Source organism: Podarcis melisellensis, assembly GCF_964234715.1.
Source record: "Podarcis melisellensis genome assembly, chromosome: 11".
Taxonomy (NCBI): Eukaryota; Metazoa; Chordata; class Lepidosauria; order Squamata; family Lacertidae; genus Podarcis; species Podarcis melisellensis.
Window position 1 is genome coordinate 27,380,070 of NC_138543.1, and position 27,271 is coordinate 27,407,340.

General features: G+C 39.6%; 1 protein-coding gene across 7 annotated transcripts in view; it reads left to right on the top strand.

The window, feature by feature from the left end:
* MCTP1 (multiple C2 and transmembrane domain containing 1) overlaps positions 1 to 27,271 on the top strand; it is a gene marked incomplete at its 3' end in the record, with an annotated part of 170,454 nt that overhangs the window by 133,702 nt on the left and 9,481 nt on the right. For all 7 annotated transcript variants that reach the window (XM_081930144.1, XM_081930145.1, XM_081930146.1 and 4 more), the window contains 2 exons: positions 3,863 to 3,982; positions 14,255 to 14,308. In XM_081930144.1, the coding sequence (XP_081786270.1) occupies positions 3,863 to 3,982; positions 14,255 to 14,308 (174 nt within the window). The remainder of the gene's footprint in view (positions 1 to 3,862; positions 3,983 to 14,254; positions 14,309 to 27,271) is intronic.

Here is a 27,271-nt window from a genome sequence, read left to right on the forward strand (position 1 = left end):
ACAAAATCATCTACAGCTTGGGCTGCAGAGCTTCCTGGAAGTGCGCTGTAAATACTGTGCCAGGTTGAACAGACCCCCGTTGTTCCACCATCTTCAGTTGAGCTGAAGGCAGAACAGAGCAACAAGGCAAAGTATATGCCAAAGAGAGTTGGAGCAGAAACACAGCTCTGTTTCACAGCACTCTTTATAGAGAAGGCATCAGAGTATGAACTATCATACTGGAAGGTGCCATGGATGTTCTCGTGGAAGGACACAATTATATTGTGGAGCTTAGGTGGGCATCCTGTCTTATTGAGCAGTATGAAGAGTCCTTTTTGGCTGACAAGGTCAAAGGCTTCCATCAGGTCTATGAAGGTGATGTACTCCTACCACACTTAACTGTAGCACGATCTTTGATAGAGGAATATGTTTTTTTGCTGTAAGTAGCTAAGATCTTTTTGCTTTGAACATAGGCAAGAACCTTCTTAATCCAATGAGAATTAGGCTAAAGCTATTCCACTGTACGTTCCATTAAGTCTTTAAGGTGCCACAAGACTATGTCACTTATTCTACACTTTTTTTAGTACGTTAGAAAAATCTCACAATAGAGACATTTTCAGAGGTGCAAAAATTGCCACTATAGTCTCCAGGTATCAAGGTGGATGGGTTGAGCTGACAGAATTATGTTAAGGCCTAGTTTGCATGACACATGCAGGCTTTCAGAGAGGAGCTTGCAGCCACTGCCATGGGATAGTGGCTGGATGGAATGTCAGCTCAGGTGCCTCTGCAAGAGGAATTCCTTCCTTCCTCCTGTACTGCATTCAGGCATTGTTCCCCCGCCCCACAAACAGCCAAGAGGGTGACCTGCACTTGGCTGCCACCTTAAATAGGCCAAGCACAGGCTGTGCGCAGCTCCCAAGCCCCTTCCACTGATTGGCTCTGTGGGTGCTGCCCGCCCATACCTGAGAGGATCGTTGTGGCTGGGGGTGAATGGTAGCTGGTAACCATCTCCTTCCCTTGCTACACTAGATGATGAAGGCCTACCTGGACCCACCACGGCTGTGCCATGCATCAAAACGTTTCCCCCCCGGAGTCCCAGATGAGCTGTTATTCCCTCCCCCTGTACTCCAGGCATTGTTTGTCCCCAGTGATGTCACTGTATAATCATATCTGGTTTGACTGCGTGATCATCACCAGGTTTACTGATGTAGCTGCAAGAAAGGAGCACAAATTCTAAAAAAAAGCTGATACTAATCTCACAGAAGATTGAATCAAGTGCTTTGTGTGGATGGCTTCAGCATCAGTTTCATTTCATTTTTCCCCTCAAAGATGTTGTAATTAAATATATGAAAATGATGCATCTTTTATTATTAGCTCTTTCTCCATTGGTTGTGATCCTTCATTTAAAGTTGAAATCTTAGGTTGCCCAGCAACATTGCAGTCCTGTGTATTTATCTCTTATTAAAAACAAGGTAGCTTTCTATTTGCACAGGTGTGTTTAAAATGGCTGGACAAGAATCATTCTACGATTTTAAGAATTAAAGGGTGTTTTTTGTGAGTCTAGACTCCCATATTTTATACATTTTTTTCCATTTTATACATTTTAGCATGTATGGTTTTATTTTGGACTTGGGCTTGGTATGGATCATTTTGGATGTTCTAAAACTATTAGAATTATGTGATCATTGGTTCCCAGAAATATAATAAAATGAATCTGAACCCAGACTACCACATTATGCCTACATTTCCATAGTGTTATAAAGGATATAGCAGTTACATCCCTTCTTTTTTAAACGCCTATTTGCTTCATAGGTTATAGTCTACTTTATGGTAATAACTCAAAAGGGTGAAGCATGACTGCTCATGAGGAGGCAAGTCATCTGTGCATTGAGGTTTTTTTTAAAATGTAGCTGTTAATTTTTTAATTTATTGGTCTTGTTTTTATGGGTTCTGTATGTTTTTTCTGTTTATATTTATTATTATTTATTGTGTTGTTACCCAATGTGGAATTGAACAATTCAGTGAAGAGTGGGTTAACAACAACAACAGCAACAGCAACATTGAATTTCTGTTTGGAAATAAGGATGGAGGACATTCTTTGATAGAGATGATGCATTCTACTGGAAAGATCAGGCAGGCCTTTTGCCTCCTCTCTAGGAGGAGGAGGAATCCTCTTTCACCAGACCAACTGGCAGAGTGGACAACTCCCCGACCCCTAAACGATTATTCAGCTGGAACCACATTGATGACTGGAACCTAACTGTTACAATGCTACGGATAACAGGAAAGAAAACGGGGAACTAACAAAGGAGACAGAAGTAACAAAAGAACCTAACAAGAAAAGACAGAAATCTCAATTAAGGAGCAAAAACCTAAGGAAGGGAAAGGAAGCCCTAACAGTATGTGAGGCAGCAACAGAAGGCATAACCCACACTCATCAAGATTGTCAGTAGAGGCAGGAGTGGAGGGTGGAACATACTAGATCTCCAAACAGAAATTCATAGTAAGAACATGTTTTCATTTTTGTGAGATGAGCCCGGAGGATATTCCTTGACAAGGAACATACCAGAGCAGTTTCCTAAGCCAAGGCAGGCTTCCTCTACCCCCACCCCCATTCCTTGTTCCTCTCAGTGTTTTGGAGAACCTTTGCACTGAAAGCATTGTCCAAGGAGGCATCATCCCTATCAAGAGATGTCCTCCAATTTTGTCTCATAAACAGACAGTAGTATAATTTTAGGATTATAATCTGCTTTATACCATTGCAGAGGGTTTATGTCACTTCCCACATATCACTTAATTATCCATAAGTTTTAATAGATGAATTCATTGATTATATCTGCAGAAACTTGCATATAAATAAAAGTCACTCTTAAATAAGATGCATGGCAGGCACCATGTTAAGATGTCTTCTCTGAAAAAGAGGCAGAAGAATACCTTCTAAGATAGCGACTGTATATGTTTGTAATACATTTTCTCATTTGCTGTACACCACTTACGGAAATTTATATATTAAGCAGTAATATTTTAAAATAAAATGAATCTGCCTCGTGGGTTTTTCCATGAAAATATGTTTTTAACACAAGTAAACATTTATTTTAAGTCTCCTTCTTTAAGTTTACTGTGCGATTGGTAGTTATTATAATATTTTTGTTAATCGACTAATCTGTTCTTAATTACAGTGAACTGGGGAGGGGACGATATTTGTTTTCAAATACTTGTGCCTTGTTTCACTTCTGAAAAGATTCCTTATATCAACTTCCGTGAACAAATGAACTGTAACATTTATTATCTCTTTAGTGTTAGTGTGGCTACAGAAGACTCAAGTTTTATTTGCCTAGTGCCTGCTTTGTTATCCAAGCTCAGTTGTTAGGGCTCCAAAGCTATTTTCCTATCCCAGTAGTAATCCAAATGCTGGTCTCAGTTGTTCCTGTTGACTTCTGAATCAGTACTGTTTAAAGTACACTTCCCAAGAAGCCTGTAAGTTTCTCAATTCCTGACTGCCCTCACATGAATCCTTGGAAGGATCATGGTGGCAAGCTGCTGCTGCTGCTGCTGCTAATGTTAATAACATTGAAAACATTGTCTTGTGTGAGTCCTTGAAGCTTTGGGACACTTCTTTGCCAAAATTACAAAATTCACAGATGGCTCTGCTGCTATGAGAGAAACGGTGACTAAACTCTAGGCTTTGAAAAGTATCAATTTTTTCTTTTTGCCTGAGATAAAGTGGGTTGCCCTGTGTAAGAACTGCTGAAAGCAACAGATTTAAGAACATGTTTAATAGTTTTTTCTGTGCCAGAAATGGGAAATTATTGTGTATAATACTCTATTTTGCATATTGTCATTCAAGGAAATCTAAATACCTTGTCGTTCTCTTTGGTTCCAGCTCTTCCTCTTTGTGACCTGGAATTTTGAGCTGTACATGATTCCTCTGACACTGTTGCTACTGTTGGTGTGGAACTATTTCCTGATTATTTCAGGGAAAGATAATAGACAACGTGATACGGTAAGTGTCTCTTAAACTTTTTTGCTGTGGGGGCAGAGGGCAGAAGACACTTCTCTTCATGGAGGCAGAACTTTGAAGTGGAATTTAAGCAATAAGCCTATTTGGGTGCTGGTTCACCCCTGGAGAGACATTAAGTGATTGCCTCTTAGGCTTTGCAGTTCTACCACACTCCTCACATAATAAGAAGTTGAACATCCAAACAAGAGACTCCGTAAATATGAGGACCTTTCATGAATTGCTGCCGTCCTTTTTAAAATCCCAAGGAAACTGTGGAAAACACCAGAGACCTGGTGCAAAGTTGTGGATGCCAGAACATAAAATCTTGGCATGTACCTCCTTCCAGCACTTCTCTGATGAAAATGGGGACAATGGGTGGAGTTCGGGGCAGAATCTGGGAACCCAACAGCGTTGACAGTGGCAGGGCAACACAATCTTGACTTGGAAGTGCAAGGGGAAACTAAAAGCACATGAGATAGATGGCTCCGGTTGACAGAAAAACAGTGCTGTATGCAGATCAAATAACAAATGCATATTTATTAAAGAGTATTGGTCTAATTTTATAAAACATAGCAATAAGTGACTAGCTGAAGTCCAGTTAATAGATGGTAGATAATAATTATGTACAGGCAGCTACCATTTTGCACAGGGGTTCAGTTCCTGATCCTTGCATGCGTTGGCAGATTACACATAAGCCCACCCTGTTCTGCCACCATTCTGCCTTCTTCTGAGTCCAGAAAACCCCTGTGTAGGTGGACATGTTTCAGTTGGGTGCGTGTAAAATGGTTGCTGCAGTTAGAAGCATTTATGAGTACAGGTAACTTGCAGCTTGGGCACATTTAACTTACACAATTTCAGCTTTATGCACCTGATGGATGGCCGTTTGAAATCACACAAACTGAACATAAGGAAAGCGGAGAACTTAAAAAGCTCTTTTTGCACAGGATATTCCCAGTGCGGAAAGAGTTTTTAAGCTTTCCACCTCGCTTACTGGGGTTTAGGAGGCCTTTCTTGGGGGATGAGACCCACTCAGTGCACTAGCTCCGGAAGGTAAGATTACTCATACAGGGGTGGTTCTAAGGGGTTATTTTGACATTCACAATAAGTTGAAAGTTATCTGTACCTTGGAGCACATGTACGTAGAGGGCTGAGTCAAGCATTCCCTTGGCCCAGCATACCCAAATTCATGGAGGTTGTCTTTATATTTCAGTGGCTATTAGCCACAGTGGCCGTATTGAGCCTTCATGTGCTTCCTGGAGTCAAGAATAGGAAACAGAAAAGTGGGCCGGGTGAATCATTGGTTTGATTCACCAAGCTTCCTTTTCTGTTCTTATTCCTCTTTAACATGCTGATATGCATTAAAGAAAATTAAAATGCAGCATCTCAGAAGGCCTTTGCCCATAGAATGCCTCTCCTACATAACAATCTCAGTTTCCCAATCAATTCCAGCATGAGAGCCTGTAATAATGCTTCAGATCAATGACATTATTCACCAAGTTGCTGTCTGATTATGACAGATGGACCAATCTTGTCTCGTCACTTTTAAGTGGCAGGGAAACATTTTCCACCTATATGTATGCTTTGTTCTACTTTGTAGTATTTTTAACTAATTTTCTAATGGCTTAAAATTTTCTTTTATTTCTGAGTGTTACTACGTGTCCAAGGGCAAATACCATTAATCTTTTTTTGTCTCAGTCTAGATACAAAATGGTTGCCTTTTTACAGCAATATATAAAAATAGATAAATAAATAAATAAAGGAGAGGGGTTTGCCTTGTGGGACAAGGAATAGGGCTTCTTCAGTTGTGGAACATCTTCTTTGGAACTCCCCTTCTCAATGAAACATGCTTTGTTGTGTATTACATAGGTGATACTGAGTTATAGGGAAGGACCTCAGTAGCATGTTCTAGATAGGGATATTTCTATTTAGAAATATTTATTTCACTTTATTTCTACTTTATTTCTTTCTCCTAATGATAAAGCTCTTTGGCCTGCTAAGGGCCTCCCCTTTGTGGCCTCTTTTCTTTTCACTCGTTCTAGAACAGGCATAGGCAAACTTCGGCCCTCCAGATGTTAGGGACTCCATCATCCCTAGCTAACAGGACTAATGGTCAGGGATGATGGGAATTGTAGTCCCAAACATCTGGAGGGACGGAGTTTGCCTATGCCTGTTCTAGGTCAGTCTTGGAGAAAAGGAAACAGAATGGAACTCAACTTAGAATCGGTCAAAAGTATTTATGAGCTGAGTTGAAATTGAAAGGGATATTTGACTCTGATTACAAAAGTTCACTATGTGTTTTTGAACTGTCACCACCGCCCCCAGTTCTGAAACTTGACAATAAAACAACTGTTACGGTATATATTTTGGTCTTCTCCCTAAGTTTCTGCCAATCTTTCCTTATCATTCTGTTAGTAATGTAAATAGAAACTACAACACAAAACAGTGGTGCCACTGATATAGCCCAGGTGTGGGTCACAGTTTCTCAGTTGAACACTATTTTAAAATTATTCATTTGTGGGGAGGGGTTTCAGTTTATCATAATTAGCTGCAGCTTTTCCAGTATCTCAAGGTAGTTATCAAATTAATAAATCAAATATTTGATTAGGATGCAGTTCTATGCAGAAAGAATGGTGATGTGCCTTCCCCATTTATCTTTGCAATGCAAATAAGGAAGTCCCAGTTCCTACACTTGTTTGGTGCTGCAGTCCACAGAGAGTTCCTCATTCACGCACTGCACTTCCCTGTCCCCCATATAAAGTTCCCTTAGAGCAATTCAACTCTCACCTCCTGTGTTTATGCAGTGTTTTTCTCATGACTGAAGGCTAGTTTTCAAACAGGGTAGTCGCCATGTTTGGGGGCAGTCTTCTTTCAGGGCGAAAATGCTATATTGCTCCCACAAGCAATAGAATGTGTAAATACACGGTTGAGGCTGACCGTGTAAAGCATGTCTCCATCCTTATTATGACTGCTGGGCAGTCCATTTGTGCCCTCAGACTCTGAAGTCATGCCATAAGTTTGAGCTGCCCAACTAAGGCCTGTAGTCCTATCCCTTTTATCTAGCCGATTGAATGCAATAGGACATACTTTTGAGTAGACCTGGCTAGGATTCTCTTGTATATAATAATATTAATAGGAAGAAGTGAAACAATGTTTTCATAACTGTTTATATGAAACATGCTTAACTGCTAAGGTCCAAGTTCCTAACTGATCCCAGCTCCATGATACTAAAATCTCACTTGATAAACTATATTAATTCATTTGTCCCAATCATGCATACTTTGAAATCTCCCTTGAATTTATGGGTAATCGTAAATGTGCAGTTTGGGGATATGTGTACAAGAAAATTACAGTGGACTTTAAAATCCTTTAGATGGAGACATAGTTCAAATAAACATTCAATATACTGCATAGTTCTTTGTGAAAAAGGTGAGAAACAGCACACAAACTCATTAAAGATATATACAAGTGTAGATTTGCAGTAGTCTTGGTATTAACTGTACTAGCATAAAGAGCACATTAAGCTAATAATTAAAATTGCATATTGCAAATTACTTTGGATTTACTGTAGTGCCTGTTTATACTACATAGATCTCAATTGTTTTAAAAATCCGTTGATCATACAAGGCTATTATGTAATGAATTGAATGCACCACAAGTGAAATCCCCACTTCCTATGAGATGTCTGCCTAAAATTACAACATTAACATTTTCCTTTCCCAGACTAAAGCAATGAAACTTTTGAAAGCATTTCTTAAAAGATAAAGATGCCTGTCTTTCCACTGCAAAGTACCAGTGCTGCTTTCTTTCAACTTGCTGCCTTATGTAGAGCAATATATTCAACCTTTAGTGGCAAGCTCATCATATTAATTATGACATCTAATGGTTCAGTTACCTTGATGACTATGGTAGATGAGATAGCCCAAGGTCAAATGTTTAATAGCGGCTTGGTTTTATTCATGCTGCCATGGGTTTTCCAAATACTGTTGCAGATATGCTATACAATTAACATCAATTGTTTATAAATGCCTTCTAGAATTTCTACCTGTGTGTAGAAGCAGGCTTTACATGCCTAGCCTGGGGATAACATTGTGCACAGGAAAGCACATCCAACATAGGTTGTGAGCCTGGTAACCTCAATACTTTGCTTAAGCAGCTTGAGCCTGCATGTGCTCTGACCACAGGTGCATATGTTTATCTTGAAGCTGCCATTCTGTAAGAGATGGATGTTTTGTTTCAATTACGGCATTTTAAAAAGTTCTTCTTCCACTGTTCTGTGTGAGAGAAGCAGATGCCCTGTTGTGAAAATGACCACATAAGACTCTGATATTAGGCTTATTGACTGTAGGGAATCTTCAGCTTGACCTAAAGTACTTTCAGATGACCTGCAATAGTCTGAGTGGTTTTACACATCCTCTTCAATCCATGCACATTCAATAATTTTATATTATAATTATGTGTAAGCACTGTAAATCAACTGACACGCAGACACATATTGTGGTTTAGATTTTGCAGAGACAAATGGGAGGGCAGGGAATTAAATCAGCTCCAGATTCCTCACGAATCCCTTTGTGTCCCTAGAGTAGAAACATTGACTCAGGACCCAGTTCTGTTTCCTTTATTGAATAAAAAAATAGTGTCAGGCCACAGTTTCATATTATTTTAGGTTGAAATAAATATACAGTATATGCAAATACAGTATTTGTTTTGGTAAGTTATGTTAACTTCTGTGTACTTTCAAAAAACAGGTGTGCTCTGAATGATGTCGGAGTGCTCCAGGATTATCCAGCATTTCACTAGTTGAGATGCCTACACTTTTTATCATTTTTCAACTATTGAGAATACCCACATGACTTGTGATTTTCTGTAGCTTTCATACTTTATATTATGCAATTTATTCAGAATTGTTGTATGGCTTTTTAACTTAGGCATTTTTCTGTAGCTTTTTGGTAAATATTAAAGTCAGCACTATTTTTATTATATAAATGCAGGACCATGATGGTGGTACAACAGTTAATAAAACAGGACTGCCTATCTTTGTATGGGAAACATTTTTCTGTGTTGACTGCCAAGTGACAAAAAGGGCCATTCTGCATTTTATTCATTTCAGAGGTTTACCCGGGTTTGACACCCAAGTGAAGAGTCCATACAGCGTTTCTGTTACCCAAGGTTCCCTAAGAAGCATTTATTTATGAAAAATGATTGCAAATAAATGTTGGTAGCATTCATATTCCATATGTTTAGGTGTAGGGTATGATTTAGCCAAAGTGAAGTTCTTTTAAGTCATATTGATGTCACAAGGAGAGCTAATCAAATGCCTTTTCACTATTTTAACTATCATGACCAAAAAGTTCTAAGTAGCTCTGTGATTCTGTAAAATTGCCATATTAATATGACCCTACCTAACAGGAATCTAGTTGCAAAGAACAATAATATTAATATATTAATAACCCTGGCTACATGCAGAGGAAATGTGCAGCCATGTGCTGGGTTACATAATAATGTGGGCTGATCAAAATAGATATGACAGTTACGTGGAGTGAGCCTATTTTGTTGTGTGTCTGTTTCTACATATAACCTTGCATGCATTAGCACACTTGCACATCTACAAACTTTCCTCTTTTCACATGTTTTTCGTGTGAAACATCCTTTCACATATTTAAAAGTACCATTGGTCCAGTGATATTAAACCGTATTACATTGCAATTGGAGTTATGTCAGCTCCAGAATTTAAAGTCAACTGTGTCCTTGGGGTGTTTGTTTGTTTGTTTGTTTTTTGGTGTGTAGGTCAGCACTGTTGCTTGAACCGTCTGGGGCTGTTCGTTCTGCAGGGAGCTTTGCTGCTTTCTGCTTCTAGTCTAGCATGCTGTGGTCTGGTTTGCAGAGGCTGATCTGTTTCAGGTCTACCGGTACTTGGTTGGTTTCGTTTTCCTTCCTTTTGATCAGGATATCAAGCTCCCCAATGTGTCTTTGCATGACACAGAAGGTGAAACACCCAGAGAAACACCATTGGAAGTATTGAGTTGAGGGCCAACAAGACCTGTTTGATTGCTATAGCCAATTCAGAGGAAACATAGCCAGAATTGAATGGAGCCAAAACTAGAGTATATTCAGGGTGGTAGGGAATTGAAGTTAGCATGAACCTAGAAGACAGCCAAGGGAGAGGGATGACTGTGAAGCACCAGGTCCCACCTGCCCCTGAGGTTTGGCTGGCCAGACCTTTAGTGTGGCGGGCCCTGCCTTATGAAACCCCTTCTTGATAGAGGTTTGGCAGGAATCATTCCCAATCATTGTAGACATCTTTAAAAGAAAAAGATAAACCTGTGTTAATTAAGCAGGCCCTTAAAAACCGAGATCTTTAAAACCTGAGACCTGCAGCTCACACTTGCCATTATAACCAGTTCAGGGTGGGGAGCTTCATCCTTCTTATTCTCACACAGTGAAGATGAGGATGGGGACAAAGCTAGAATACGTTGGTTCTGCCTGTCAATTGGACCTGGCTCCACCCACTGTTGGGTTCCCTGCCTCCCATCCTCCCTGTTCCAGTGGGCATCAGTCACCACTGTTTCTAACTATATAATTACATGATTTCAATGTATTCTGCATATTTCAATTGCAATTATATCTGTTGTGTTGGGATGGATATGGGCATCTAAGCAACTTATGTGTCATGTTGTCTGCTGCCTATTTCTGTTGCATTTGTTATGTGTATACTATGATGCTTGCATTCTGGCAGGAGGAAATGATATATGGTCTGAATGCTGTCATACAAATAATTCTGTCTTGCTTTTTTGTCAATAAATACCTTGCAAAGCAGAAAGGGAAGAGGGTTCTTGAGCCATATTGTGTAATTTATGGCTAAACAGTAAGCACAATAAAGAAACTCGTGTGTAATATGTGAGACTATCTTATCTGTGCTCTTAAGTGTCATCTATATTCGTATAATAATCATGGATCAGCACCAGGAATTAGGTTCTTTCAATATCTTCCACTGCTATGTGTCATATACATCTGTGACAAGTGACATTACAGAAGGTCATGTCACTTTTAACTGCTTGCATTAGAGCTTTCTGATTTCCCCGGTGCCTTTCCTTTGTTTGATTAATAATGCTGGATTTCAAGCAAGGTTGCAGACAGCAAAATTTAAAGCACAGATTCTGAAGCAATGTTAAGCATTCCCCCCCCCCCACTACATAAACCTTAAGTAAAATACTGTTTCCTTAATGTTTGCCCTATAATATATATATATATATTACTATTTAGATGCTATGCCATCCAAAGGTCTGAGAAGGAACAGCAATGCCTTATAAAGCAAAGCTGAAATGATCCTAAATAACTACAGAATAAATACAGTTGAAATGTATATGCTGCAGAATAAACTTTCTCTCCAAAAGTCGGCTGCATTACTTGCATTGCCCCCAATAACACATGAGTTATTTGAACAGAAAGATAGAACCAAAGACAGAGGGTGGAGGGAGTGTTGTTCTCTCACCCCTGAGAACCACACTTTGGTTCCTGCAACACCTTCAGGTGATCCTTTGAATCGACAATGAAAATGAAACATTGATGGCCTGCTCCAGCACAAACAGTAGCAGAAGCTACATTAACACTCATATTTTTGGCACTCCTCCTGTGCTGCTCTTTTCAACTTATAAGGATAAAAGGAAGTATTGCTGTTTAGTGGGAAAGCATTGCTAGGAAAGGGATGGGGGGAAACTTTTAAAAAAAAACACAAGTAAAAATAATGGTCTCTAAAAAGTATTTGTATAAGTTCTTCACACAACTCGATAGACTTCCAAACTGCAGTTCACATAGAAACCTAGCATATACGGGCTTCAGTAGTGTGTGGTCAGTGGACTAGGGGGACTAGGCTAGTCCCCTAAATGTTCCCCTGGCACTTCCTTCCCACAGCCTGGGAAGTTTCTGTCTGGCTTAGGGAGGAAGATGCGATGCCTCTGGCCTGAACTGTTCCCCTATGGGAAATTTCACTGCATGCTGCTGAAGGGCTTCTGCCTTACTTTCTCCATGACATGTTCATGAATTCCATTTCCTGTTAAGGACAAGCCAGAAATATATTTTCTGATTCTAGCAAGACCTTCCCATCACCACTTATGCCCTTCCACTTCTCAGCAATATGGGGAGAGATGGCTGGGAAAGAGAAACTAATAGGATAGAGGCAGGCATACTTCATTTAGTTTTTTTTTTTTTTGCTTTCATCAAGAGTAGTTGGTAGGAAATGATCAAGGTTACCTACCCCCACAGTATTATCAAGGAAAGGGTAAAAAGACCAAATAGATTTTCAATGAGAGTTTGCTCATCACAAATAATGACCAATTTGGGATGGAGATTATTCATTGCCACAATTTATTTCTAAAAGGGGAAATACTTATTTCCACCGTCTGCCCCTTCTCTAGCCTACACGGTGTATATCCATTCTCTTACAAGCCTTAGCAGTCACCCCCCCCCCCCCGGCAGCTATTTAATAGGGATAACTACTCACAAAGACTAGTCAGCTTAATAGGCAAACTTCTCTATCATCAAATCACATAGATGGCCCTGTTTATAATCTGTTCTGAGAAAATGGCTAGGATTAATCTCATGTGTAGAAGCAACCTATGGTACAGATTTTCCTGAATCTTATACCTAGGTAATAGTTACTTTGAATATTTTTAAAAAGCCTTCTTACACATAGAATTTAAGAAACCAGGGTATTTTGCATGGTTATTGTTAGTAGTATTTATTCATCTTTGTATCACAGGTCCATATCAGATATATCTGTGCCCTGCATAATATTTCAATTGGAATCCAAAACAATGAAAACAAAACAATTTTGAGGCAAAATACATTAAAGAAATAACCCTAGCCTTCTGCATACAGTGTATTGTTCATGTGAGAGTGTTGTGATCACCTACCTTAAATCTAAACTGTGTTACAAGAGTTAAGCATGCAAAGGCTTTTGGTACATATTGGCTGTTAATACATATATCAGAAGTCATGATAAGTCATAAAACAAGCCATAGAGAATTTCTGGTTTGCACATTTCCCAGCCCTTCATTCATCTCCCCATTTCCTACAGCCAGGAGGATGTGTTTGGGCTCTTTCACTTCCCCTTTTGATCAACTACAGCATGTTACTTAGTTCAGACTTGGAATTGTGCTTAAATTTTACTATGGTAGCTTCCAGTAGCTATAGTTCGAAGATGGTTTGAAATAACCATATTAATCTTAACCGCAATTTGTTCGTCTTGATAGTATGGCAAAGCACAGTTAAGTAAAACCAAATGCAGCAGTTTCTGGATAAGCAGGAGGAGGGAAGAAGGGAGTGAATGAGCCTGATGCTCACTGCAGCTTGTTGCCACAACAGACCGTCAGTCATGGCCATATGGCCATAGTGTGATCATGCAAAATATGGTTGCAAACTGTCTAGTAACTGCAGTAATACTATAAATAATACAGTGTCAACATGCAAATAGTGTCCTGTTAAGTGAAGGTCGCAATCTTTCAGTGGTTGAAAGATTGTTTCTTCAATTCCATTTCTATACTTCTCAATGTGTGTCTTTTGTATATCTTAGTGCTCTAACACTCAGTTAAGGAGTCTTTGTCCTTGGACTCCTTACCTTCAGGGACCACCTTTTACTTTGTTTTTGGTCTGCTACATTCGTACAGCTTGCTTTTTACAATGATGTTAGTTTCCACCCAATCATGGCAAATCTCCTTTCAGTTCAAGGATCAATTGCTTGGCAGGGATATGAGAGTCCTGGAAAGAAGATCACAGCTGCTTCACTCCTTTCTGGTTGCTTTGCTCTTGGGCTGTGCTGACATAAGCCATAGTTTGCCTTAGTGTGCCATCAAAATCCTAGTTTTGGCTCTAAACATGAGACATAATGAAGGTTTGTCCTATACAGGTTACTGCTAATGGTTTGTTCCGAAGAACTAAACCACAAGTCTGGGTTCAAATGACATGCTAAACCAAACTATGAATTAGCTGAGTGCCAAACAGCAGCAAAGTGATGAGTGCAGACTCGGTGTGCACATTCATAACGAGCCATGCTTTTTTCTTAACATAGCATTCAAATCAGGGCACCATCTTGATGGGATTGCATACAGGACAAAGCTTTTCAGAGTATTACCATAGTGTGAATCTGTAGGTTAAATTTTCCTGTTGTGCATTTATTTGGAAATATTTAATAAAGATTTCCAACCACGGAAGGCTTAATGATTTGGCAGAACAAAAACTACCTTGTTGACTCATGACAACTACTCCTGTTTGTGTCTGCAGGTAGTGGAGGACATGCTAGAGGACGAGGAAGAAGAGGATGACAGAGATGACAAGGTAATTATCTTTCCTAGCACTTGGGTACCTGGGGATGGGAGAATTTAGACATGACACTGTTCTTGCAGACAGTTAAAAAGGAGCTGAAGTGTTTTTAGTCCAGAAAATTGGACAGAGCTGTTTATCATCCTAACAATGCCAGTGTATATTGTAGGAAGGGAAAGAGGACTATAAATCCTCCCTTTTTTGTCCAGAGCTGGGTCAATTTTTTTTCCTCCTACCAGGAACAAAAATAATTCAGCTTGTCTGGAACTTGATAGCTGTTGTGAAGATAACTGCAGTGACAACTGTTTTTGAAGGACAAAAATTTGTCCTGTCTTGAGTATTACAAATAGGGCTGTACTTACTTGTGGGAAGAAATGTTGTAAAAATAGAAAAGCCACACTGTTTGAAGGTGGTCTATTGCCATCTATAATTTTCTGAGAATTACTTGGCAGAAGAATGTTTGGTTCGTGTTTCACTCCATATGATATTTAAATAATCACAATTCTCATGGGCCTCTTACAGATGGATTTGGGATTGGTGTTGTGCAGCCCAGCATCAACCTAAGGGACTATGGTAGCTCTTTTAGCTCTTGAGAATGTTGCTCAGTTCCTAGGTTGCTGGTCAGGTCGAGGATTTGCCACCACAGTAAATAACAGCTAGTTTATACAGGTTATTGAAGCAAGCAATAGGACTGCATGGTCGTCCCTAGAGGGGAGGGAAGAGGCACAGAGAGGAAATTAGAATGACCTTGTAAGAGTGAAGCAATGGCATTAGTTGGCAGGACTGGTTTGTGGGGAAGTAAAAGTACAGCAAGATAAATGTTTTGTTGTGTTTTAAGTTTTGAAATGAGGGCATTTATAGAGAAAAGTATTCAGATTCTTTTAAAGCACTTCACGTTAAATACAGAAAACATTGACCTTTACGAACGTTCTTGTACTTCTGTTGTAATAAAGCACTGACTTTTTTTAAGGCTAGAGAAAGAAAAAGTATCTTAATTTATGCCCTTGACCTTTGTTGCTAGTAGAGATGTACAGTTCTGTACCGCTATAAGAATTCGTAGGCTGGCAGCTACTAAACATTTCAAGTGTCAGAAAATTCACTGTGATTAGTTAGCCCTTTGAACAATTAAGGTCTGTGTTTTGAAAGATGAAAATTTGGACTATTTCCTTATTATCTTAACATTCAAGAGACAGAGACAGCATTTTTTTTCTTGTACACATTTAAATCATTTTGATACAAGCTGCAATCATGAAATAACGTCATACCTAAATTTTCTTTGTGCAAAGCCACGTGTGCTTTCTTTCAGTAGTGTATATGTCTGGCAACAGAATATGTGATTTATTGTGAAGGTCAGCCATGTAGATGTAGTGAGCTTGTATATTAACTCAAAAGCATTTCTCCTCTGATAAACGTAGGTCTGCTATCCATTTGTGAGTATTTTCCTCCTCTTATTCATATTTCATTATAATTATAGCATATTATATGGGAATGTCCAGTAATTTTTGTATCCATAGAAATATCTGCAACACCTGTAAAATGTATACACATAAGTACTTCTAATATACCCTTTGTTTAAATAAATCTTAGCTACTTAGTAATTAAGGAATTGACCCATTCTTTTTGTTACTAAGTAATCAAGAAAAGTATTTTATTGTCTTGTGTAAATTACTTAACAAGCAAAGCATACTAAGCTAAAAATAGCATACTATCTGGAACGGTATTTGGCAGTCTGAATCCAACAAAATGGTTCCAAAATACTTATTGAATATAACTACTCAAACCATGAAGATATGAATTCCCTGCTATTTATTCTTATAGGAAAACGTTTAGACTGAATATTCACAATATAATGTTCATAAGTGTCTGGGTTTATGTAACACTATAGTTTGATGCAAATAATGTACACAGGATTATTTTGCAAAGCATTCCTAGAGACTAGACACTGTATTTTTGGAAGACAACCTTTACATTTGCAGAATTTTAGAAGGATTAGTTTTAGTTCTCCTCCATACCCTAAACTAGACTTGTATTGCATGGATAATTGTGTATAATACACAACAAGAGTGAATTCACACATTTTAACGGTGTGTATAATACAGTTTTGAGAGAAAACAAATGTAAATTCTGCAGTGTTGATTGATGCTGACCTCTAGCTCTCATTACTTTTCTGTTTTCTCATTTGGTAAAATAGCAAAGTGAGGTCAGTGGGTCCCCTTATAGAATAAAAGTCAAAAGATTAATAAATGTGCCAAAGCCTCACTTTAATTGAAGCTGAAGCATATGTTGCAAGCATATAAAATATGTCCCAGATGTTTGACCATGCCAAGTAACTTAGTTTCCCCCGATTACCACAAGGCAACTATTAGTCCAGTAACCTTTGGACTTGGGGGTAAATAGGGTATTACATGGCAGACAACAAGAGCACCTGTTTTCCATTCAATAAAGACCTTTGGCAAGCTTTGCCTAAACTGCGCCATATGTTTTCACTTAGCAGATAGTTGGGTGATTATGAAAAGTGTCTTTCCTCAGAACTGGTATAGATATTTGCCTCTTACTCAAAACGAATGGATAACTCCTTGACTACTTCTAGAAAGCCTGTGTGGGCACTCTCTGCAATAGGTTTTTAGATGAAAAGGGTTTTCTCTCTGACGGCCCCAAAGAAACTGTAGATTTATGAGCAGAATAATTAACCTTTCTGTGATATATGTTTGTTAGTAGCCTATGAGGAGCTTTTAAGTGGCTGGAGAAGTGTAGTTCTTGCCCACTTCAGTATTAATTGCATTACATTGTTCTGACTTGCTCTTCCACTGATGTTCAAGTCATGTGCCATAGAACACTCTTACCTTGTTTGCTGTTATCCTGTTTAAAACATTCTAAATATTACAGTTGATATTCAGTTGGTTAAATTCAAATCAGTGGGTGATAGCCAGTGTCAGTCATACTCAGAGTAGATCCATGGAAATAAATTGAGTTAAGTCTGTTCATTTTGACAGGCCTACTCTGAGTATTACTAACATTGGATATAACCCAATATGTAAAACTCAATACTGCTAGACTAAGCCCCAAATGTTGCAGAATTCCAATTTCCTACATATGTAGCTACCGCTTGTTCTGCAAATTCCTCCCTCTGATCACCTATTCCAGCTGTGCCTGCAGCTTGAACTAAGGGGTGTGATCAGCTCTGCTAGTGTTTAGTCAGACAGTCAAATAATTTGAAACTCCAGATCACCTCATCAATGTAAGAATACGTGCCTGCCTGTGTGATGGTAAAGGCCATCACCTACTTGAATCTGGTTGAATCTGGAATCCTTCAGAAATGACAGGATGAAAAAATCAGATGCAATAAAAGATAACAGAAAAATTGTTTGGTTTCCATAACCCCTTGGTCCAAACAAGCTACTCTCATAACTTTGACTTTCCCAGTATGTACTTAAATTGGTGCTGGTTTTACTTGGGACAGTCAGGAATTAATCATGCCCATCTTCAAAGCCATGTCTCCTCACAAATTTTACAACCCTGTTTCTAGGGGCTGTCACTCAAATTAAAAATGTCTTGTTTCTTGTGTTAAATGCAGAATTAGCCATATTAACATTTTCTTCAAAGTGTTAATAACTAAAAGACACTCTAAGCATCACTTTTGAAAGCAGCCTTGATCGTTCCTGATCTCACATTAAGGCAATTGACATCAAAAGCAGCACTGTTTGGTTCTGAATTAACTTGCAGTAGCCATTCTGAGTTCAGCATTGAGAGATCACATTTGGACTTGTGTTAGTCTCTCTGGGACTGTGGGTTTGCAAACTATTGAATACATTACTCTGATTCTTGCAAGGAGCTTTCTCTCTCTCGTCAAATATAATATACATAACAGTGATCAATTTATTGAGTATTCCAAGTATGACGCTAGTCATATTGAAGGCAGTTCTTATTAACTTTATTAACTGTTTAGGAACATAAACTAAATTAGATTTCTCTCTTTACTAAAATGCCCCTGGATTTAGGGAACTTGTTACTTAAATGTATAGATAAATGTTCTAAGAATGGGTTTACAAAATAACACAATGGAAATATATTTGCTGGGAATTTCTGAATCTAATGAGGTTATGTAATTATTTATTATAGAATTAAACATTTCAATTACTGTATGTCCAAGCTCTGGACAAGGACATTTTAAAACTATAGCCCAGGAATATTAAAGAGAATATTAAAAATGAACTGCTTCTTAAAAATAATGCTCTGCCCATCTCTAGTCACGATAATGCTTGCTTAACACACACACACACACACACACACACACACACACACACACGGTCAGTGCCAAGCTTGCCCTTGTTTGCTTTCTTTCCCATCAATAATTTTGTATGGATAGTGATAGATTTTTAACGTTGCATTCTGACACTTTTGCTAAAGGTACACATTTCCGACAATTTCAGATGTCCGCTTATGTCCTTAGTTGGCACTTAAGTTCCATATTCCAAGTGATCAGCTTTCTGATATATAAGCACAGTGGCTTAGTTCAAATGTGATGCTAACCCAAATTATGGTCTAGCACAAGAATGCAAGCATGTAGAGAGATCGCTGCCACTTTGTTCCCCTCTGACAGTTTTGCTGCCACGCTGAACTAAGCCATGGTTTGGTTTGGGGTGAAAAGGAGTCCTTCTGTGGAATGTATTTGTTCATACCTCCTAGGAACCTTCCACTAACCAGCTCCACCCATTATATCTGAGTTTCTGGCTTGCAGATGGGCCTGAGCTTATACAGGACACCTTGTTCTTTACAGATATTGCTCTTTACGAGGGCACGGGTGCAGCTGTGGACAGCTCAGCTGCTTCCAGGGAAAGGAAGCCTCCTGCTGCCATCGCCCCTCTTCTGACCTGGCTAGGGCTAGAGCTTTGTCCCCCCCCCCTGCAGCCAGCTAGCCTGGCTTAATAGACTATACTATAGTGTAAACACAACTTTTATATGCACTGGGAAACTTTTAAAAAATGGTGCGACTCACTTTATTGCTATACTTGTTTTATTGCGGTCGTCTGGAACCAAACCCGGCATATCTCCGAGGTATGCCTGTACATTTTTCTTTTCGGAAATTAGCCATTGGCTATATAGGTGTAATTCATGCTGGTGAACAACCAAGATGTTAGAACTAATGGCCATGAAGATTAATGGGAAAGGAAAATTAGATTTGGTCTTGAGAATTTTCCTTCTGTGAAGTTTTATTTGTTTAACTGTGCTATATTCTTTGGCTTTCTTACTCTTCCAAATAGGGTCATATGCTGGAAGATTAGTAATAACTGCTTCCATGCAAGCTAATTCTGTGGTGGTTCCGCATTGTGGAAAAAAGTGTTTTCTGGTTATTCTTGGAAGCTACATATCTCATGACATTTTAACTGGCAGGGACTAATTTAATTTGTTTGGGTGTAGTATTTTTTTCAAAAAATGGTCACTCTGATTCCATAACGTTAATCACTCTGCCTAATAAATGGTGAGTGCCAACAGGATTGAAGCTCAGTTGAGACCACAGACAAACAAGAGGGCAAAACCATTGAGGACTGAGTACGTTCGGTAACCACAGAATATTAGAATGGCAGCAAGGAAGTTCAGAAATGGTTCTGTGACCAGCCAGGGGAGAATAGTGGAATGTCTTCCTTGGTGTGAACATCTGGTTAAAACCCGAAACAAGAGCATTCCTTTTAGTAAGAAGGATACACTGCGACATCTTGTTGTACGTCCCACTTGTTTCCTGCCTGTTTTTTCTGCAAAAATATTTGTGTTGACAGAGAAGATGCTTTGTTACTATACTCCTGAGAAAGAAAGAAAAAGGGAGGAATAACTTCTTAAAATGTTAGTGTTGGTTTGACTTGGGGTCAAAATGGGTAGCAAGAAGAGCAGTTGTTGTTTTTTTTAAATGCTCATATATAAATATGTTCAAGGATGGATTATCAATGGCGCAGTTGCTGATGTTTTCAAGGGGCCCCAGGCTCTGACCTTACTTTTTTTAAAAAAAGGTGGTTAGGCAGCCCTCTCAGAAAGAAACTTAGGAGGCAGGCAGGTTCAGTCAGCCTCACCATTCTGCCTTTTTAACCAAGGAGTTTCTAATTAATCACATTAGTTTGTATTTCCTTTGTTTGGGATATGACACTTTCAGCGACTTCCACATTCTATATACAAGCAAGCACTATAGCCACTGAGGGAGGAAAGAAGTCATTCCTCTGTGTTTGTTCAACCACCTGCTGCCCCCAGAACCGGAAAAGTGCAATTGCAAATGGATTCAGAATAACTGAAGAAGGGGACAGAACTTTTACATGTATGCTTGTAACTTCTGATCCCAGTTCAAAATAAGTGAAGGGAGTTCACTCATCTCTACCCAAAATGGCCTTGCTTACCATCAGTGGTATCTGCAAGACCTGGCAAGATGCTTTATGTGCATTTTTGAGGTGGTATTTTTTTTTTAAAGTATCAATATGCGTAGAGGTAAGTTACAACACTGTTTCAGTTTCTATATTTTGCAGTGGCTATTTCCATTCACTACTCAGCATTGTGGAAGTTACTCCAAGAAGATATCCAATTCATATATTAATACTTCATTGGAATAATCAACAATTCTTTCTTTCTTTTTGAACAAATCAGTATAGTGTATATGCTTACACATTTCTTTGGGGTACATCATTCCCACTATTCTTTGGAAACATTCTTCTGAATATATACATTTGGATATATGAATTAGAAGATGAGCTATCTAGCCCTCTTGTATGGCTGGAGCACTTTTGTGAATAAGTAGGTTACATTTCTTAATCTTTTCAAGGGTTTTTCTTTTTAAGAGACTTTCCTTTTCAGTGTCGCACCCTCCCCCACAAGTACATTTCTTCTGCTTTTGCCCTGTGGAAAGAAATTAGAACTGTGATTTGGTATGCTAAATTACCTGTACTAAAAACTGTAATTTGCAATATTAAGTCATCACTGTCATAGTTTTAGAGTTCTTTCCTCTTAAATCAGCCAGCCCTAATTACTTTTTTATTATTAAAGATGTTCATAGTGGCAATGAAGCTAGCTGAAAGTGTTAGTAACGTAAAGTGTATTGCCCACTTAAACCTATTCCAAACAAATTGTATCCTTTTTTGCATTATAAATCCATAATTTCAGTTTAAGCATTTCCCCCCCTCTTTTATCCTTTACCTTTCTAATGGTATCCAAGCATTATAATCTGATATCATGACATTGCATCAAGTTGGAGGGGTTAGTTAGACATTGGTATGTGTATTGAGCTCAGGATAATGCTATATAATGTACACGAATATGCAAAGCTTTTAATTCTACTTGGTGCTTTCCAGCAATCCCCTCTATTGGCTGCATCACCCTTAAAACTGTTTTTGAGGGTAGGGGGGTCCTCTGAAATGAGATATTGCATTGGGAGCTGCAGTCAGTACGGGAGATTGCTGAAAAATTGGTGCCTTGCCATTTGTGTGTGGAAGCTCTTTCTGCTAGCTCAAAACCACCCTTGGATACTACTAGAGCTGGACAAATATTTCAGTTTTAGTTTCTCCTAGCTTCTCACTTTTCAAGTTCAGTTCACCTTTCCAAAGCAGTCTGCAATAAAGAGGGGTTCTCATGAAAAATCAGCTACTTTAGTGCCTATTTCTTTAGAGCCAGTGTGGTGTAGTGGTTAAGAGCGGTAGTCACGTAATCTGGGGAACCGGGTTCGCGTCTCCGCTCCTCCACATGCAGCTGCTGGGTGACCTTGGGCCAGTCACACTTCTTTGAAGTCTTTCAGCCCCACTCACCTCACAGAGTGTTTGTTGTGGGGGAGGAAGGGAAAGGAGATTGTTAGCCACTTTGAGATTCCTGAGGGGGAGTGAAAGGCGGGATATCAAATCCAAACCCTTTTTCTTCTTTTTCTAACACACTTCTTTGTATGCAATTTGCCTAATGTGAACATTTTTGCAAAGCATTTTTGACTGTAATGCATTTCTGTATGTTATTTTCACTATTATATGCATGCTTTTACCCTAGTATATGCATTTTCGTTGCACATTACCTGGCTGTGGAACTGCATTGAATAACTCAGAAAGGGGCGAATTTTGAAGTATGTCTATGTTTCAGTTTGCATATCGTTTTGCAAAATGCAAATTAGGCAAGTTTGCTTTACGTGGGGGATTTCTACCCCTTCTGCAGATACAACCTGTTAGGAACGGGCCTGAGTGAGGAAGTTCCCAATGGTTCTTACCATGTTTCTTGTTCCTGGTTAGAACAACTCAAGGAGCAGTTGAAGGTCCCACGTAGCCTCTGCCTCTGCTACACTAGCTATAACAATCAGCACTCCTCCTTTAAGACAGAAGCAGTTATTCTGTGTGCCTAAACAAATGGTAGCTTTATCCATGATAACATTGCATTCTGTATTTTTGGTGCTGCTTTTCTAATTCTTATTCTCCATTTAATAGACTGCCTATTTGTAAGATTTGTTTAATGCTTCTAAACATAGCTTCAGTTTAGCCTTTTTCCCTCCTCCCCCTTCTTCTTAGACTCCTTTTGTATTTAGCTCATTCCTTCTCATGCTTGTGATCTGTGTCCTTATTCCAGGCAGGGCAAACCCCTGTATTTTCTAGTCTACTGAGATCCCGTTCCTGCCAAAGGAAAGGAAGAAAGAGAGGACTATTTTCCTTGTATCTCCCTTTTCTTCTATGAAAAATCTTGCAACAAAGAATACGGCTCCTTTTCCCTGTAGTGTGAAGAGATTTCAGACAAAACACTTAACCTGCATCCAATCAGGATTTGCTGCCTCTGGTTGCCAAGGGAACTTCTTTATATTCACATCATTTTAGCATAACTCAATGACTACAGTTATTTGCGCTGACTTGGTGGGAAAGCACTGTGCGTTGGTGACTTTTCCAGTGTTTTCTCTAGTGTTTTGGGTAAGCCTTGCTGGAGAATATCCATTATTTCTCCGTAACACATAGCTAACAGAAAATGGCCATTGTAAGGAAACGATATAATACACACACAAGCGAAACATGCACAGGAATATTACCCATTGTCCAGAATATATAGCGAAAGTTGTTATTCATTGCATATTTGGTGAAGGATCAGTTTTCTAAAACCTAGTTCACCTTGAAGCTTTTTGCAGCAGCGACGAAACGATTCCTGAATCTATCCCATCTGTGGTGGGGAAGACCAAAAAGGAATGTTGCCTGTGTAATGTCAGAGATCAGTATCTGCCTCTGTTCTGAGTCATAATGAAAGTCAGTAGTGCTCTGTATAATACATACAGATAATGCATGAATATATCCAGTGGAAATCTGGTAGCCTTCCATATTAACTTCAGTATAATATGTTGTGGTTGTGTATTGAGTATTCCTTCTGAATCTCACCTGGTACATTTCGGAGAATAAGCATGTAGACTGCAGAATATATTTATATTTATTTTTCAGGTGTGGCTTTGTTAATAACTGTTAAACTTCATCCAAAGTTGGCTAATGGGCAGAGAGAAAACTCTCTCCTGCCCAGTCTACAGTGCCATTGATCCTCACCCAAACAGCCCAAAAATCATATTAAGACCTCCAGCTGCCCTTGCTGCCTTTGTCAGCAGCTAGAAAAGACATTTATTAGGTATATGGCAAGCTAGTGCCATTAATTTTCTTTGTGTAGCTAGTTAAGAGCCCATTAAATTTCACAGGTAAAGGGAATACAGAACATGCCCTGAATTCATCTCTTTGTGGGAATGAATAGGCTGCGTATATAAATGGAAAAAGGTGTTGCGTAAAATTATATGGGTCTCTGCTCATGAACAGATTTCAGATCATATTCTATTTAGGCTAAAAATGTGCATCTTACATCCCAAGGGCTTGTTCACACATTCCTGTTAACTGTTTGATAACTGCAGCAATGCCTTGTATGCGTGTATGAACCAGCAGAGAGTTAGATACAATTTTAACATTACTAGAAATGTTGAGCTTGAAGCATTTAGCTGCTAGTCATTCCATGTAATCAAGTTACCAAGCTGATGCTGCAACACAATAACATGGTTGCCCCAATGAAAACTGTTCAAGTAATGTGCCTGCATTTGTGAATCAGCCCTAAATGTCTGGAATCTGACAAAATGTCTGTAGCCATCTAATCTTCAGCAAACCTGCAAGCATCTTAGGGGTGTGTGTTAATAAAGTTGAAGCAAGCTACTAGGCTTGAGAAGAACAGATACACACACACACACACACTTTGGAGGGATGGGGGAGAGAAAGTGCAGGAGGCTGAATATGTTCTGTCTTCCACTCCTGTTCCAAGGATCATAAAAATTTCACAACCCTCCCCCGCCCCGTTTACTTAGCATTGCTGTGCCCTAGATCTGACAATATATACCTCCAGTAGCTATAATGAAATCCATGGAAAGGAGGCACAAAGAATCGGGGGGGGGGAGGGGGAGGAAGACATCAAATGATGGCAGCTTTTATTCCCTGCTGTTGAACTGAAAATGGGTAGATAGTTTGCAACCAAGGCTGGGGGAAAAAGCATTTAAACTTTATTTACAAGACAATAAATAATACAAAACCTACCTGACAAATACTGGAGATGAGTGCTGTCATTGAATTCTTATATTGTAGCTGGTGATATTTTCTTTGAGACTCACTGAAATGAGCCATAAGTACTATTTTGGGGAGGAAAATGTTTTTACAGAGGCCCAAACAGTGCCATTGTTGCGGAAACATTGTGTGTTAGATGTGCAGTCAAATTGCTTGCCTTTATCACGTTTACGTGATGTATTAACTCCTCCGTTTATACACGGGGATATCAAATTTGTAGATTCAGACATTGTAGAGCTGCACATCTTTGTCCTGGCCTTTGTCTGACCCACCTTGCAAGGATTGCTGCCCCAGGTAGTTTACTCTGAGATCTAAATAGTGACGCGTTTAAAACACACAATAAGAGCTTAGTTTGGAACAAGGATTTCACCACAAATCTTATCCTCCATGCCAGCATTAGCAAGATGTGATTTGTGGGGGTCCCAGCCTGAGCACATTCATGTCCCTTGCTAGGAGATTCCTGCTTTGTAGGGGGTTGGACCATATCTTTCAACTTTCAGATTTGAAAATAAGGGATCAGCAGCCTCACCTGTCCTAGGGACAGTCTACAGCCTATCTAAGAATCCGGGATAGCAGCAGGAAGCAGCGGGAAACGGCACTGGAATAAGGGAATTTCCCGCAAAAAAAGGGAAGGTTGACAGCTAAGGGTTGGACTAGATGGCCCTTGGGTCCCATCCAGCTCTAAGATTCTGTGATTCTATGAAATGCCAGGCTATGTGCTACAAGAACTTAAAAAAATATTTGCATGACAATGCTGCTAGATTTTTCTTAAACTCAAATAGAGCTGACTGAAGTGCCATATCACATTAAGGAAAGTAAACTGTATTCCATTTCCAAAGACTTAATTTTCAAACATATTACTCCCTCCAATATTGAACTCTGGTAGAGAGCAAACAGGATAGGAGGCAAAAGGGGAACCACTGAGAAACAGGTGAGATGTATTTACATACTTAGATGAACTCGTACGGTGAAGTCTAGAAGATTTTTTTTTTTCTTTTAAACCCAACAGGGAGAAAAAGCACACATGCCTAAAACAATTCATTGGGGGAGAGGGGTTAGTTTGGTCTGTTTGAGACACAGCTTAAAATGTCCTAGAGGGCACACGAGTGACTTTTTGGAGCCTGAAACAGGAGCAGTCTAGATGTAGTTGGACAGCAGCTCCTGTTAATCTGTGACATGGACCACATGGGTTGACAGGGGCTGGAGTCCCAATGATTTGTGATTCGAGGACCTGATCCCCGCTTGGGGAATAAAGACACGTGGACACGGTATATTAGGTTAATGGGCAAGAAAAGGCCACAACTTTATTGATTACAGCATGTGAGAAGGTATTGCATTAGGCATTGGACCATGGAAGACTTGACTCCACCCACTCGGAGAGGGGTGAGTCTGAAGAGGGGTTATCCACCAGTTGGGGGAGCCTGTTGATGTTGATACAACTATTAGCTCTCCCCTGATGTCACCGAAGGTCATGCCATGGCCCCCCGCCACACAGGCATCGGGCAGGATCCACAACCACCGGATTCCTTTAACAGAATACCCAAAATTGAAAAAATTGGCCACACCTTGCCCTTCCAAACACCAACACATTCCAATGCCTAACCGCCAAATACCATGAAAGTTGTAACGATTGCTACGAGGTAGGCGAAAAAAACCAAGAGGCCGGTGCCAATTTGCCAATTGGAAAATACTCCTGCCAGGCCCCCTGAGCAACCAGGGTGACCAACCAGAGGTCCATAGCAAAGTCAAGGGAAAAACTAAGGGAGTGGAGGGTGGGTGACTCGTGGCGAAAATGTGAATGCAATGGCCGGGATGGCTGGTGCGGCCGCATTTGAGCATCAAACCACGCCCCCCACTGTGTCTCCCGAATGGGTGCCCAACCGGGAGGCGTGGCACGCCAGCCATGACTATGGGCAGGGGGCAGAACGCCCCCTGCGTGACGCGGGAATCGTCTCCCGCTCACAACACCTCCCTCCGGAGGAGAGGCCTTCTGGGACGCCACAGGTTCCTGACCCATGTGTTAGGATGGGAGGATGCACTGCAAGATTTTAGGCTACAGATTACCAGGGAGCAAGCCCATTGAACATAGCTGAATTTACTTCTGAGTAAAGCTATATAAAGTTGTGTTCTTTACTGTATAATCTCAGGTGCCATTTTTCAGACTCTTTTAACCATAGGATTCTTTCAGAATTAGAATAAACAAGTAAGGATTTAATCCTTGCAGCAAGATTTTGCATCTTCATAAACATGGCATTTAGAATATATCATGTTCCCTTCTTACAGATCCAGAAGACTGAGATCTCTGGTTGTTTACATTTCTGATTGTTTTCTGCAGCGTTCTGTAGTTCCCATGGCTACAAAAGCCATTTCAAGAACTCATAGATTCCGAAGCCAGGCTGATAGAATTCTGCAA